The 16068-nt window shown below is 44.7% G+C and overlaps 1 protein-coding gene and 1 long non-coding RNA gene across 3 annotated transcripts in view; one reads left to right on the forward strand and one right to left on the reverse strand.

The window, feature by feature from the left end:
* Positions 1–1442: 1442 nt before the first annotated feature.
* CMA1 (chymase 1) lies at positions 1443–4490 on the reverse strand. Of its 2 annotated transcripts, XM_015086219.3 has the most exons (6): positions 4324–4490; positions 3879–3977; positions 3503–3653; positions 2654–2789; positions 2173–2427; positions 1443–1780 (listed from the first exon to the last, which is right to left on the reverse strand). In XM_015086219.3, the coding sequence occupies exons 1-6, from the start codon at positions 4379–4381 to the stop codon at positions 1637–1639; spliced, it is 843 nt and encodes a 280-aa protein (XP_014941705.2). In that variant the 5' UTR covers positions 4382–4490; the 3' UTR covers positions 1443–1636. The 2 variants fall into 2 exon arrangements, with proteins under 2 accessions (XP_014941705.2, XP_014941706.2); XM_015086220.3 differs by lacking the exon at positions 3879–3977 and having other exon boundaries at positions 4324–4478.
* The window catches only part of LOC128316004 (uncharacterized), an 85907-nt gene continuing 71361 nt past the window's right edge, over positions 1523–16068 (forward strand). The window contains exons 1-2 of the long non-coding RNA XR_008299318.1: positions 1523–4013; positions 6414–6485. This is a non-coding gene — a long non-coding RNA (uncharacterized LOC128316004). The remainder of the gene's footprint in view (positions 4014–6413; positions 6486–16068) is intronic.

Below are 16068 nucleotides of genomic sequence, written 5' to 3' on the forward strand. Positions count from 1 at the left end.
CAAGGGGTATTTCACAGTGGGAAGAGGAAGAGTCCAAGGTCTTCCCAGGAAAAACAAATCCTGCATTACATTACATTGAAGTTTTGCATTTTCCCACATGACTGAATATTTTTGAAAACAAATTTTTAACGAATTCAAAATATTCAGTAAAAAAATATTCAATCATTTGAATTTACCATTTTTTTCAATTTTTTAAAATGTTTGTTTATTTTTGACAGAGAGACAGAGCATGAGTTGGGGAGGGGCAGAGAGAGAGGGAGACATAGAATCTGAAACAGGTTCCAGGCTCCAAGCTGTCAGTACAGAGCCCGACGCGGGGTTCCAACTCACGGGCAGCAAGATCATGACCTGAGCTGAAGTCGGACGCTCAACCGACTGAGCCACCCAGGCGACCCTGAATTTACCATTTAAACTTTGTTCCATGACTGGGATTCCAAGTTTTCCATTATTAACAATGCTGAGATTAAAATCCTTGTTCATGAATCTTTGTGTAAGACGTAATCAGAGACATAATCTCTGATTGTGTTTTTCAGGCAAATTGCTACAAAGAGTTCGCTCGAGGCAGCGATTCACCATACCCTCAGAAGCCAGGAGGGCTATAGGCCTCAGGCTCCTGTTGTGCCTGTCTCCTGTCCTTCTGACCTGTTTTCTCTTCTCTAGCCAGTCTCTCAGCTGGCAAGACTTTGTGCTGAGCAGGCTGTAGGGTTTTGACTTCCTACTGGTTTGGGTACGGCCCTTGTGGCTGGGAGTTGCTCATGCAGAACTGTGATGCTATCCCCCCCTTATCTGCTCCAGCTCTCTGTTCTGCATCAGGGAGTGAGAGACAATCTTCTCTGCATCTCAGATTGAAGCCCCGCAGATGGTAGATCTCCTCTTATCGAGGTGGACTGCGAGGAGGGCCCTATGTGGAACCAACTGTCTTCCCTGCATCACGTATCTAAACTGGTGGTTCTCACTGAGGATGATTCCTGCTCCCCTGCCCCTTGAAGAACACTTGGCAATGCCCTGAGACATGTCTGGTTGGCACAACTTAGTGGAGGGGCGCTATTCCTGGGACCTGGTGGGGAGAGATCAGGGATGCCCTAAATATCCTACATCTTTGCCTGTGATTCACAATGTTCTTAGTGATTCTGGATATTACTAAAGATAAATTCGAATCAGTATAGAGTTGATGATTACAGCAAGGATCTGGCATAACATCTTGTTTAAGTTGGAAATAAGGATCCTGTCTCTCCAGGGATTCCCTTTCTCTTCTTTCTTTCCCTAAGTTTTCTTCATTATTTCCTCTCTGTATCTCACACTCACACCCTCCCCCCCCCAGGCCCCCCCCACCTGCTCCCACACACCCCGACCCTTTCCAAAGCTTGTAGGCTGCCTAGGCTGGAGGCCAGTTGCATTGTGCCAAGAGAAGAGAGCATCAGAGAGAAGACACATCCTCACGTCTGAAAGCTGGGTCTTTATTGAGGTTTACTGAGGTTATTGAGGTTTACTGTGCCCTGGAGGGGCCCTTGTGGGCCTGAGGGATGTGGCAGGGCCTCAGCAGATATCAGAGGCAGCTTGAAAGTGAGTGGCACAGAAAGCCTGCTCAGGTCTGGTTCCAGATTTCCCCTCAGGCCGGCCCAGGCTCCATCGAGGCTTAATTCTGCTTCAGGACCTCATTGATCCAGGGCCGGTAGTGGGAGATCCGGGTGAAGACAGCAGGGGGCTTTGCATTCTTCCGTCCATAGGAGATGATGCCCTGAGCCACCCCAGCACACAGAAGAGGGCCCCCTGAATCTCCCTGTGGGGCAGAGAGAGAGAGCGAGAGAGAGAGAGAGAGAGAACACAGAAGGTGAGCTGGGAAGTCATCTACTCCCAGTGAGACCTGGGGTCAGACCCAGCAGCCCTGGTTCCTCATGGGGTTATACATTTTGGTGTGATGCCCCTTTTCTGTTTCCTTCTGGCCACCTCATGTGCCCTGTGCAGCAGCCTGGGAGGGGTGCCCAGAGATTGCATGGGGCCGTGGGTGGGGGAGGAGCAGGGAATGGATCTGCAGAGGGGTGATTCCAGTTCCTTAGGCCCATGATCTGAAAGCCTGTCGCTGGCTGACAACCTTCCCACCCCATCTCCTTTCACAAGACGTCTGGACCCCGAACAGTGACTTGTAGAAAAGAACCCTCGTCCGAGGATCACCTCAAATGCAGATTTTGTCTTCCTGGGATTGCCAACACACAATTGGAAGTTGTGGTCGAAAGTTCTGTAGTGTCTGCAGGCTTGGGGATTCATGAGCCTCTGCTTCACCTCTCGCAGAGTATCAGAGCCTGGTTCATTCACTTGTGTTCTTCCCCAGCCAGCCACCCGGCACATTCTCCCGGGTGGGATGACGTTGAACTGGGGCGGAAGGGGGAGCGTCCCCACGGCCAGGGTCAGGTTAGCTTTCTCCTTCAACTGTGGAGGGCATGAGGGGCTGTCAGTGCTAGAAATGGGTGACAGGGCAGTTGGAGGAAATCAGGGAAGGACAGGGCAAACTGTTTTGCATTAGAACTACATCCGGTGGCACGAGTCAGTGGGGTTGGAGTCCAGAGGCAGGTTGTGGACATTTTAGGGCAATGGAGACCTGAAGGAGAAAACTAAGAGAACAGAAAGTGGGAAATGTGGAGAAAGAAGTTATTACCTTCAGTAACATGATGTCATGGAGAAAAGCACTGTCATCATATTTTGGGTGAGGAAATTGTTTTATGACCTCAAGCTTCTGCCATGTATCTTCTTTCTTTTGTATGTTATGGGCTCCAAGTGTGACCATTATAGACCTATTGTGAGGGAGAAGGAAGGACCAGGAGAAACTGTGATGGTCTCAGGTTTCTCCTGCGATGTTCCCATTCTGAGAAAAGAGGACTAGAGTCTATCACAGGGGTCACTGGACTCTAATCACCCCTCTTTCTCTGGACCACTTGTAGCATTTGGGGTGGGGGCTCATATTTTACTCAGGGAATAGCTTTCTCAGGGAACATGGACAATTTCCAGGACCCTCAGGAATTCCTGGAGACTGAGTAGGCCATGGAGAACCCAGGGGACAGGATTAGCACTTCCTAATTTAGGGAGCCCTGTGTGAGGGCCAGAGATATCAGAGGAAAGGGGGAGTTGAGGTGGTGGGATCCCTGGTGGACCCTGTTGTCTGCCTCCCCTGGAAAGATGGCTCAAGTCCCTGAGAATTAAAGGCCAGTGTTCTTGGAAAGGGCATAGAGGAAGTGGCCTAGAAAACTGGGTGGGGTTGGGAGAGGGAAGCTACTTTTAGAGGAGGGACTTTTGGATAGGGCCTCCTTTTCCTCTCTGTAGGGGAGCCGAGCTCACAGTGATTGAAGATCAGGGCATCTCATCAATTATGGGACCAAGTTCCATAAGTTCAAGTCTTGCCTGTCCCAGCCCCAGGAGCCTCCCCTCAGACCGCCAAAGGGTACGTCCTTGGCTGCCACCCTAGCTGTTAATCTCCAGAAGGGAGATAAATGGGACCCTGCTGTGTCACCTTCCTGCACAGTGAGCAGCCGTCAGCACAAAGTTCCGTCTTATCAGGAAACCACCGCAAAATAACAGTCTATTCTGGAGAGTGACAATTTCCAGGTGGGCCATGTACGGGCGGGAGTGTGGCTTGCACTCTGTGCCCCCGATGATCTCTCCTGGAACAGAGATCCCCAGGGCTTGAACACAGAGAATGCATAGGCTGAGCTAAAGTTGAGAGGGGCTTCTCTCTAATCTCATCCTCACTGTGTACTCTGCCTGTTGCCCCCTCAGGAGGCTCGGGTATCTGGTGTCCCCACCCACAACCTCTCACATAAATTCTCACTCCTTCTTCCAGGGACAACAGCCAGTCTGGGCTCAGATGCCATTCAGGCATTTTTCACCTCGGATTTCCCCCACTGCCATTGTGCCTGGGACCTCAACGCTCCTCTTCCACTGGGCAGGGCCAGTTCTCCAGGTCCTGGTCTCAACCTGCTCCAAACCTTGAGGGCAGTGTCAGAGAATGGCCACATTACGAGGTAAAGTGTAGCCCCGAAGCTCAGAAGATGAAGAGAACATAGGACCTCCTACCCAACATCTCACCTTAAGTCATGAGAAGATGCCCCCTCTTCCTCCCACCTGTTCGGGCTTTCCCCTAGTCAGTGGGGTTCCTTGTCCCTGGGAACTACCATAGGCTGCAGAGACTGGGGGGTGGAGGAGGCATATCCCAAGTGGAACTTCACTCTGGATTCCTGCAGAGAGATCCTGTGATCTTGTTTAAGAGTCAGCTATATTCAGACTAAACTGTGTTGGGGGCTGATACTGCAGCTTCCAGAGGGAAGGACTCACCAGCTTCAGCTCTGGAGCAGAGGAGAAGGAGCGGCAGGGCGAGAGGAAGAAAATGCATCTTCTCAGAGAGGCTGCCCCGGGCAGATGCTGCTTCTGTTTTCCGGCTTGGGTTTTATAACTCCAGTGATGAGCGAAGGGCTGGGCTGGTAACCACAGGAACTGTGTGGTCATGTTTTCTTCTCCCATCCTAAACTGGTGATCTTTCTGATCAGAAGTTTCCCCCAAGTTACCCTCTGTTTTGCTGGAGGTGAAGTGGAGGTCTGACCCCCAAGTTTTGGCTTCCAGGATGAGCTTTCAACCATGGTGCCTTATCTCGTGAGGGGAGGTGGAGGGATTGTGTCTTTCGCAGTCAGGGCAGCTCGTTTCAGGCTCATCAGAAACATGGGTGGGGAGAGTCCTTACACAGAGCATCCAGAAACACATGCACTTTTATGGCCCACAATAGGAAGTGCATTTTGCAAAGGGACCCAGTAGCCATATATATGCATGTGTGACTACACGAGCACAAACACACACGTACAAATGAATCAAAAGTTTTGGGAAACAATATTTATCCTTGTCATGTGCAATGCTTTCAGTTTCCATTCATTCCATTCCACTCTGTATTTTTTATTTTTTATTTAAAAAATTTTAAATGCTTATTTATTTTGAGAGAGAGAGAGAGAGAGAGAGAGAGAGAGCGAGCGAGCGAGCAGGGGAGAGGCAGAGAGAGGGAGAGAGAACCCAAGCAGGCTCTACACTGCCAGTGCAGAGCCTGATGTGGGGCTTGATCCCACGAACCTCGAGATCATGACCTGAGCTGAAATCAAGAGTTGGACACTCAACTCACTGAGCCACCCAGGCGCCCCATCTACTCCATATTAAAATATGGACAGCACCCCACTTAAAGGGTGACCACCTACAATTTGAAAACCATTGATCTGGTCTCTCTCATCCTCTGAACCAGATGTTCATAGGCAGAAGAAAGATCTATGGAGCGTAGATGGGGGAAGGGAACATACCCGATGGTAGGGTTTTATACACATTATCACAAGAGCAAGTGGGATTGGAATTAGCATTTTTTGAGAGCCTATGCATCATTTATTGTCCCAACTCTTGATATATTTGCATAACAACCCTGTGAAGTATGTATTATTAGCTCAGTTTTATGGATTGGCTATTGAGGCTTCTAGTTTAGAAATAGATTTTCCTTATTCCAAATCAAGGGCCCTCTCTGCCCTACCACCAAAGAGAAACAGAGAAATAGAGTCCCACCAATGGGGATGTAGATGAAGAAGAATGGTTTGCCCTGGGAGCCTGGGGTTTCCTACTCTCTCATTATTATTCAAACTTGTTTTGCTGAAATAGAGTGTACACAGAGGTCAGTATCTGAGGTTTTACTCTTTTTATTCTTCAGAAAATACCATTACTGTCACTTTACAGATGTAGGACTGAGGCTCAGGCACATTAACATGACCAAGATCACACAACTCATAACTACCATAACCAAGTTTCAAGTACATACTTGCTGTTTTCCCCAGACTTGGAGAAGCAGGGAGTCCAGGGAAGAGTTGGGTAACGGGGTGGAGTGTCATTTCTCTTGGAGACTGAGAAGCCATTTAATTCAGAGATGGGTAAGCACAGGGGAAAAATATCTTCCCCAAATCATTCTACCATGCCCTTGGTCTCAGCTTGGGTTTGTGACTGGAGTGGTTCATTCCTTAGGAAATACTGGTTAGGTCCTCAGTTGCCCTCAGCTCTGACCCTCTCTAGAATAATTACACCTACACGTATTTCTAGTCCCTGTATAATTTTTTTTGTAAAATTTTTTGATGAGTCCCTGTACTAATTTTTTCTCACTCTCTTTATCTGCCAGATAAATTACAGAATGCACAGTTAAATTTGTATTTCAGATGAATAAAATACAGAATGCACAGTTAAATTTGTATTTCAGATGAATAACAAATCATTTTTTAAGTATATCTCAATATCAAATGAGACATACTTATACTAAAATAAATTGTCAATCTGAAATTCAAATGTATCTGGGAGTCCTGCATTTTTATTTGCTAAAGATGGCAAACTTACTCTGGGCGTTCTACCATCAGCAGAACAGAGGCAAATCTGGACCTGGAGAAGTCTTGTCCTTTGGCCCTGCACCAGTTGGACCCAAAATCCGAGAGGTAAGCAAATGAAACATTTCTATTTTTCACTCATGTAATGAGAAGTTGAGGGGTAGGTAGTCCAGGACTTGTGTGATAGTTCCACAGCATCAGTAAAGACCTGGCTCACCAACATTTAATTTTTGTTTCACCTGTACTGGCTGAGGGCAAGAAAATGGAATAGGTATAAGCTCTGGTCAAGTGCCAATTTCAGAAATAAAGTTGGCACTATCTGCCCATATTTTCCATATTTTCTTCCTTGTGCTGTCATGTGTGTTTGCATGTTTGAACTGATTTCCTTTTTCTCTCTTCTCTGCCCTCCTTCTGCTATTTTGTATATAGTATGTTGTTGGTGGTGAACCTTCGGCTTAGTCCACGGTTTGTAGAATATCACTTTGGGAGTCTGACTAGATTAGAGGTGGCATGGGTATCACCTAGAAATCCTGTACTTGGAGTCGAAAGCAGTAACTGATGAGACTGGATTATATCAGTTCTGGGGAGAGTCAAGCCTCATTTTTCTTTGTACGAGAGATAGAGAGGATTACGTTCAATGAGAGCACTTTTGTTTTAGGGAGGTTAGGTACAGAGAAGGAGTGTGTGGCAGCTACGTGATGGCTTGTAGGAGACATTTGCCATGTATGGTGGGTCCTTAGTGTCTTTTGAACACCCTTCCCATATTAGAGGAATTCCCAGCTATGATTCTTGCTTTCCTAAGGTGGAATCCATAAACTTCCTTTCTCAGGTTCCTTGGCATGTGGGCCTCAATCTTGTGACTGAGACTCTACCAATCAGTTGAGTAGGTATAAAACTTGATTTAGAAAGGTGTAATCAGAGGGAGCAGGCATCATGTGGAATTAATTTTTCCAGTGAGGGTGAGTGGCCGAGGGGTCTGGTTTTTGGGGAAAAATGAGTTGTGGGTCAGCTGTCTGGTGCTGCCTGAGGGCCAAGCCAATGGGCTGTGACACCTTTGCTGAACAGTCCTGTGCTGTAGTTCAACGTCGTTTCCCTGGCTACATCGCCTCTATATCTGATTCCACAGCATGTGAGGAAGATGGTGACTCTGCATAAGGAAGAATTTGCTAATAATCTTTTGTTACAACACGAATGTGTGGGGAGGGGAGGCAAGTGATTTCCCCATTGCCTGAGATATTAAAGTAGAGGTTGGACAGAGTCTTGTTTAAGATTCACAGTGAGTGGGAAGGAAAAGGTTGGGCCGACTATAAAAACACTGGCATTTAGTGACGGCAATGTTCCTGGGCCACTATAATGCAGAGGGATCATCCCTCCTCTGAGTTCCTGAAGCATTTATCATCAGTGCCATTATTCACTTTGACATTCAAGGCACATGGCTGGCTTTGCAGTTAGATGGGAGAACTTGAATCCTTCTTCTGCCGCTTAGCTATCTGTCTGACCTTAGCAAAATTCCTTAAGTTCTCAGCTTTAGTTACTACCTTTGTAAAATACAAAGAATGACATGAAACAGGGTTTTTGGAGAATTAAATATGGTGCTAAATGAAAAATGCCACATGGTTGGTCTTTAATAAACACTGATTTGGTCCCCTTGTGTTATATCTTGCGTGGTCATATAACGGTTTGATGGGCAAATTGTGTATATGTCCTCCTGGAGGCTGTTTATCTTTCCCTCTAAATTCTCCTAAACGTATTACGGATTAATCAGATTTACCAGACTTGAGTCATGTCCTGCTTTGTACACCATCTTGTTTTATTTGTTGAACTTTAAGTTGCCAGGGTGTTTCTTAACCTTGTTCTCTGAGTAATAGCTGTGTCTTTTTGGATTGAGCATGTGACCGAAGTGGGTTTAACCCTCAAACTGCCATGCAGGACTAGAACAGCTGTAAACGTTGACACATGTTGCAAGAAGAAATACTATGGAGAGGGACACCTGATGGCACGGGCTTGTGCTTTCTTGCCTCCGATTGAGACAGCAGTGCAATGGAGAAGGGACAGTAAGTACATTCTTTATGGCATTGGCCACATTTTCCCGAAGCAGGCTGGAGCTCACTCTGTGCTTGCCCTTGCAATAGCTGATGTTTCTGAATGACCAAGTTTTTCTGAATTTAACTGCTACTGGTTTACATTCAATATCTGCCAAGTAATTTGCAAGGATATAAGCTGATACAGGTTCCTATACCTGGGCCTGTAGCCCTACCACACTAGTTCCTTTTTTTTTTATTTTATTTTTAATTTATTAAAATTTACATCCAAATTAGTTAGCATATAGTGCAACAATGATTTCAGGAGTAGATTGCTTAGTGCCCCTTACTCATTTAGCCCATTCCCTCTCCCACAACACCTCCAGTAACTCTCAGTTTGTTCTCCATATTTATGAGCCTCTTATGCTTTGTCCCCCTCCCTGTTTTTATATTATTTTTGTTTCCCTTCCCTTATGTTCATCTGTTTTGTCTCTTAAAGTCCTCATATGAGTGAAATCATATGATTTTTGTCTTTCTCTGACTGACTGATTTCACTTGGCATAATACCCTCCAGTTCCATCCACATAGTTGCAAATGGCAAGATTTCATTCTTTTTTGATTGCCGAGTAATACTCCATTGTATATATATACCACATCTTTATCCATTCATCCACTGATGGACATTTGGGCTCTTTCCATTCTTTGGCTATTGTTGATAGTGCTGCTATAAACATGGGGGTGCATGTGTCCCTTCGAAATAGCACACCTGTATCCCTTGGATAAATGCCTAGCAGTGCAATTACTGGGTCGTAGGGTAGTTCTATTTTTAGTTTTTTGAGGAAACTCCATATTGTTTTCCAGAGTGGCTGCACCAGCTTGCATTCCCACCACCAATGCAAAAGAGATCCTCTTTCTCTGCATCCTCGCCAACATCTGTTGTTGCCTGAATTGTTAATGTTAGCCATTCTGACAGGTGTGAGGTGGTATCTCACGGTGGTTCTGATTTGTATTTCCCTGATGATGAGGGATGTGGAGCATTTTTTCATGTGTCGGTTGGCCATATGGATGTCTTCTTTGGAGAAGTGTCTATTCATGTCTTTTGCCCATTTTTTTCATGGGGTTATTTGTTTTTTGGGTGTTGAGTTTGATCAGTTCTTTATAGATTTTGGATACTAACCCTTTATCTGACGTGTCATTTGCAAATATCTTCTCCCATTCTGTTTGTTGCCTTTTAGTTTTGCTGAGTGTTTCCTTTGCTGTGCAGAAGCTTTTTATTTTGATGAGGTCCCAGTAGTTCATTTTTGCTTTTGTTTCCCTTGCCTCTGGAGACGTGTTGAGTAAGAAGTTGCTGTGGCCAAGGTCAGAGAGGTTTTTGCCTGCTTTCTTCTCGAGGATTTTGATGGCTTCCTGTCTTACATTGAGGTCTTTCATCCATTTTGAGTTTATTTTTGTGTCTGGTGTAAGAAAGTGGTCCAGGTTGATTCTTCTGCATGTCGCCGTCCAGTTTTCCCAGCACCACTTGCTGAAGAGACTGTCTTTGTTCCACTGGATATTCTTTCCTGATTTGTCAAAGATTAGCCAGCTATACGTTTGTGGGTCCATTTCTGGGTTCTCTATTCTGTTCCACTGATCTGAGTGTCTGTTCTTGTGCTAGTACCATACTGTTTTGATGATTACAGTTTTGTAGTATAGCTTGAAGTCTGGGATTGTGATGCCTCCTGCTTTGGTTTTCTTTTTCAAGATTGCTTTGGCTATTCGGGGTCTTTTCTGGTTCCATACAAATTTTAGGATTGTTTGTTCTAGCTCTGAGAAGAATGCTGGTGTTATTTTGATAGAGATTGCGCTGAGTATGTAGATTGCTTTGGGTAGTATCAACATTTTAATAATATTTGTTCTTCCTACCCAGGAGCATGGAATCTTTTTCCATTTTTTGGTGTTATCTTCAATTTCTTTCATAAGCTTTCTATAGTTTTCAGTGTATACATTTTTCACCTCTTTGGTTAGATTTATTCCTAGGTATTTTATGGCTTTTTGTGTAACTGTCAATGGGATCGATTCCTTGATTCCTCTTTCTGTTGCTTCATTTTTGGTGAATAGAAATGCAACTGATTTCTGTGCGTTGATTTTATATCCTGCACTTTGTTGAATTCATGAATCAGTTCCAGCAGTTTTTTGGTGGAATAAATAAAAAATTTATAAAATAAAAAATTTAATAAAATAATTTTTTAATAATTTAAAAGTACATATATAGTTACATACATATGTGTGTATATATATATAATATATATATATATAAATATATATAAATATATATATATTTAAAAATACACACACAAAAAAGCGAATAAATGATGCTAGATCCTAGGTGTGTTTTTGTCTGGGTGTTGAAAGTGGTTTGACAGATTAGAGAAAAAAAGGGGGGGGGAGAAAAAAAAAAAGGAAATCATTTGAGAATTTGAAAAAATGAATACACTGAAGTAGACTAAAATGAGATGATGGGAGTAATATAGAATTTGAAAAAATTTACACAAAAGTAAAGAATATAGTAGAAAAAAATTAAAGAAAAATATTTTTAATAAAAATTAAAAATAAAATTAATTTTTTTCTCTTTCTGTATTGAAGAAAAAGAAAAGAAATGAAAAAGAGAAACAAGAGAGAAAGAAAAAAGAAGGAAATTGTTTTAAAATTTGAAAAAGTGAATCCACTGAAGTAGACTAAAATAAAATGATGGAAGTAAAATAGAATTTGAAAAAATTTACACAAAGGTAAAAAATATAGTAAAAAATTAAAGAAATATTTTTAATAAAAATTGAAAATAAAAATAAATTTTTTTCTCTTTCTGTTTTCAAGAAAAAGAAAAGAAGTGAAAAAGAAAAAAAAAGAAAGAAAATTGAATAGATGGATCTGCTAACAGATTGCAATAGGACTGAAATTACTTAGTTTTCCCCTAGAAGTCAGACTATGAAGCGCTTTATAGTCCATAAACTAAGTAGGCGGTGAGACCTGTGTTCTTGAAGAGCGAGGTTGGCGAGGTTGGCGGGGCTCAGTGTAATGGCTCTGCTCTCCACTAGATGGCACTGCTAGCCTACTGGGGTGGAATGTTATGGTGCTCGCAGGTCCGCAGGTCCGTGTGAGTATGCGCATGTGCGGGAGCAGTGAAAATGGCATCACCCAGCTACCTGGTCTAGTATCGGAAGTCTGTTCTCCCCAGTCAGCAATCTCACACCCGTCCTTTGTCTTCGGTTTTCTTCCACTCCCCGCTTTTTCACTCTCCGTGACCAAGCCCCAGGCAGTACCTCTCTCCCGAGTTTTGTCTCAGATGCAGCTGTTTTCCCTGGCCCCTTACTTCTAAAGGAACTGTGGCTTTGACCTGCTCCGCCCCGCTGCAGGAGGGTCTCAGAGAGCAATGGCCGAATGTCAGCTGCACCCAGGAACGCTTGCTGGACCCTGCTGCTGCTGGTGCCCCGAGACTGCAGCCAGGTGCCAGCCCACCCCAGGAAAAGGTTCGTGAGATAGTTTAGCAGCAGCTTTTCAGGGATTATGGAAAATCACAACACACATCTGGCACCAGGCTTCACCCTTAATGACCTTGTTCCAGCAGCAGCGAATGTGGCCGTTTTCTGGGGTCTGCTGGGACCAGGTGGCTTTAACCGTCTCTACCAAATGTCCTTGCAACAGTGGAACAGCTTTTTCCTGTGTGCCCCAACAACCTCCCAGACCCCACTCTGCTCCTGGGGATTCGCCCTTCCCACCAGGCACCACCAGGTATCGAGCTGCGGAGTTGTAGCCTTTGCGCTCCCCTTGTTTACAGTCTTAATGGAACTTAAACCCTCTCCTTTCTCCTTTCTCCCTTTTTAGTTTTGTCCCTGTGGCTGTTTCCAATTTTCTGCTTTCTCTCCAACTGCTTTTGGGGACGGGTGCTTTTCCCGTATTCTCCCCTCCCCTGCTCCCATCTCCATCCTCTCTCCACCTGCAAAAGCACCTCCCTTCCTGCAGCTTCTCGCTCCCCAAGTTCACCTCTCCGTGCCGCGTACCTGCTGGGTTCTGTGGTTCAGGTTGTGCAGATTGTTGTGTTAATTCTCCAATCAGTTTTCTAGGTGTGCAGGATGGTTTAGTGTTGGTCTGGCTGTATTTCATGGATGTGAGACACACAAAAAACTTCCATGCTGTTCCGCCATCTTGGCTCCTCCCCCCCACACTAGTTCCTTTTGAATGACTTCCCTCAGCATGATTGTTCCAGTGGACAGATTATCCAAGAGAATGACGGATGAAGAGGTCCTGGGAGCTGACTCCAAGTTTTGGATTGGGAGGAATAGGTCTCATGCCCTCACACAGGCTCTTCAGCAAGAACCACCCCCCACCCATGGGTGCTTTTTTGGATTTCTTCCTGCTAGGTCTTTTTTCCATTTACCATTCTTGCGATAGGCTGGTGTTTGAGCAGGGAAAGTCCTAGGGTGCCCCTTCTCATGAGTTTGGGCAAGCCCTTTGCCCTGAGCAGTTTTTCCTCTGGACCCTGTGATACTATCACCCCCCATCACTCTCAGGATCGGTCAGGCAGGCCCTCCTCTTCTGCACCTCAGAATTAACATGGCACCGAGTGGCTGTGGTGGCCTTATGTTTTCTGGGTGCGCTGTGGGAGAGACTGGTGAGGCAACAGCTGTGGTTTCCCTTCCAGGGGTCTACGCCATGCTCGTTTAATCTGTGGTTGTCGTCAATGACAGAGTCAATGCCTGGAGGCTCAGCCCATGGTGTCCCCGGCTGCTTCCTGTGGGCCACACTGTCAGGGTATCACTCCTGGATTTGGACCCACTTGTGTTCTAGACAGTCCTAGAATGGGCTGGTATCCTCCTTCTACTGGGATTGCTATTCCGTGTTGAGGCCTCATACGGGTGTCTCATTTGACTTTTTTTTTTCTCCATGTCTTATGTTTTTAGTTGCAAGGAGATTCCTTTGTTCCTTGAGTGGTGAATGCTCCCAGCTGCAGGTAGATTCCAGTAAGCCTGTTGGGACAGCTTGAGGAGAAGTTATGTGAGATATCAGAGGCAGGGGGTGTACAGAACCCCCAGCATGGGGGCGAGCCAGCCATCTAGGCGTCACTGAGAGTTTTCCCCGGTGTTTCTGATGAAAGACATTTGGGTTGTTTCCAGGTTTTTGTAATTATGAATAGAGCTGGTTTAAACATTTGGGTACAGGTTTTTGTGTGAACTTAAGTTTTCATTTCTGTAAGGTAAACAGCCAGGGGTAAGATTCTAGGTCATACAGTAAGTGTATATTTAATTTTCTAAGAAACTGCCAACCTCTTTTCTAAAGTGGCTGTACCACTTTGCACTCCCCTAGCAACGGATGAAAGTTATGCAAGCCCTGTCAGTCCCTTGGGGTCCGATTCAGCCTGCAGACAGTCCAGATCTCTGCGGTCTCGACAGGCCCCAGTACTTCTTGGAGGCCAGGCTGGCAGGATAGGCTGACCACTCTGTCTACGTCTCCGGTTGTCCAGCTTCCCAGGAAGAAAAGCTGCCGTCTAAATGTGCTGTCCCAAGGGGTCAGGAGTGTGTGGGGTCTTAGCAGCAATTCAGTGTGTGCTCTGGTCTCCTAAGCAGACATCACACATAATGTCCTGTTCCTTGTATTTCATGTTTAAAACTACTTAATTATACAAATATAAAATGAGATTTAGGGCTAAAACAAAAAAACACATCTTTTAATTATCATTGTAGCATAAGTTCTTTCATTTTTGAGATCTTTCTGATTTTTTCTCTTAAAAATTTGTCAGACGGGGTGCCTGGGTGGCTCAGCCGGTAAAGCATCTGACTTCGGCTCAGCTCATGATCTCACAGTTGGTGGGTTTGAACCCGATGGGCTTTGTGCTGATAGTGCAGAGCTTGCTTGGGATTCTGTGTCTCGCTCTCTCTCGGACCCTCCCCCACTTGTGCTTGTGCTCTCTCTCAAAAATATATAAACACACACACACCCAAAAAAACCTAAAAAAAACTAAAAAAAAATTTCAGACTTATGCCTGTTTTTTTCTTTCTTTAATGTAATTTAGGGGTGGCTGGGTGGCTCAGTCGGTTAAGTGTCTGACTCTTGATCTCAGCTCAAATCTTGATCTCAGGGTCATGAGATCCAGTCCTGTGTTGGGCTCTGCACTGGACATGAAGCCTACTAAAAAAAAAAAATGGTAATTAAAAATTTTTTTCACAATCATGTTTTATTTGCATCACAAGTATATATCACAAACTGTATTTTATACATTGTGTGGGCATTAACATAGATCTATTTTTTTTTAAATTTCTTTTTAACATTTATTTATTTTTGAGACAGAGAGAGACAGAGCATGAACAGGGAAGGGTCAGAGAGAGGGAGACACAGAATCTGAAACAGGCTCCAGGCTCTGAGCTGTCAGCACAGAGCCTGACACGGGGCTCGAACTCACGGACTGCGAGATCATGACCTGAGCCGAAGTTGGCCGCTTAACTGACTGAGCCACCCAGGAGCCCCAGATCTATTTTTTAAATAAAATTTTCTTTTAAATCATAAAAATTATAATATTTGCAATTGCTTTTATATTTTTGTATTTAGAGTGATTTTCACCAGGTCCTTTTTATTTCTTCCTATATCTTCAACTTTCTGTCTATTGTCCTATTTTTATTGTTCATTATTTACTGAAAAATGTTTATTCATTTATTTTGAGAGGGGGACGTTTGGAGAGGGGCAGAGAGAGAGAGAGGGAGAAAGCGAGAATCCCAAGCAGGTCCTATGCTGTCAGCACAGAGCCCAACAGGGGGCTTGATCTCATGAACCATGAGATCGTGACCTGAGCCAAAGTCAAGAGTTGGATGCTTAACCGACTGAGCCACCCATGCACCCTATTTTTTACTTTTCTTATTTCTTTGTAAAAGTGTTTATTAATTTTGAGAGATCTCTCTCTCTCTCTCTCTCTCTCTCTCTCTCTCTCTCTCATTTGGGCTGCTTCCGTACCTTGGCTATTGTAAACAATGCTGCGATAAACATAAGGGTACATGTATCTTTTCAAATTAGTGTTTTCATTTTCTTTGGGTAAATACCCGGTAGTGAGTAGTGAAATTACTGGATCTTATGGTATTTCTGGTTTTAAGTTTCTGAGGAATCTCCATACTGTTTTCCACAGCGGCTGTACCAATTTACCCACTTACACTTGTTTTACACATAGAGTTAATTACCAGTCTTGTATATTATGCTTGCTTTTTTTTTTTTTTTTTACACCTGTACTGACCAGTGGCAAAGCTGGAAGCCATGAACTGTGGGCTGGCAGGCTATAGGAGGATGGAGGTGCTGGGTTCCCTGTGGGCAGCAACGGCAGCTCTTTCCTGCCTGGGGCCAGGCCTGCCTTCTCAGGCTTTTTAGGGACTGTAGTGGGACCTGTTTGGAGGTCCTTGAATTGCAGGTTCCTGAGAGTTAGTTGGAGTTGATGCCCTGTTTCCCTGTGTTAGGGTAGGTGTGGCTGTGTGTTTGCTCAGCTCAGAGTGTTGCAGGTCACTTGGAGGAGGAAATGTTGGAGAACTTGGGCCAACTCAGATATCCTTCTGGAATATCTGAGACATCGTGTCATTTCTGGAGGAAGATGACAGTTGAATTTGGGTGGCTCTGATGTAGTTCACAGACTGGGCTGACACTGATGGTTTGGGGGCTCTCCC

Source organism: Acinonyx jubatus, chromosome B3 (genome assembly GCF_027475565.1).
Source record: "Acinonyx jubatus isolate Ajub_Pintada_27869175 chromosome B3, VMU_Ajub_asm_v1.0, whole genome shotgun sequence".
NCBI lineage: Eukaryota > Metazoa > Chordata > Mammalia > Carnivora > Felidae > Acinonyx > Acinonyx jubatus.

Bases quoted from the DNA above. Each gene is read 5' to 3' on its own strand.
- CMA1 (XM_015086219.3), bottom strand. From the start codon at position 4,381: ATGCATTTTCTTCCTCTCGCCCTGCCGCTCCTTCTCCTCTGCTCCAGA. The intron at 3,654-3,878 runs GTGAAAAATGCC...TCTCTGTTCCAG, and splicing joins GGCAGTGGGGGAAATCCGAG to GAGAGATCATCGGGGGCACA. The intron at 2,428-2,653 runs GTAATAACTTCT...TGCCCTCCACAG, and splicing joins ATGACATCATGTTACTGAAG to TTGAAGGAGAAAGCTAACCT.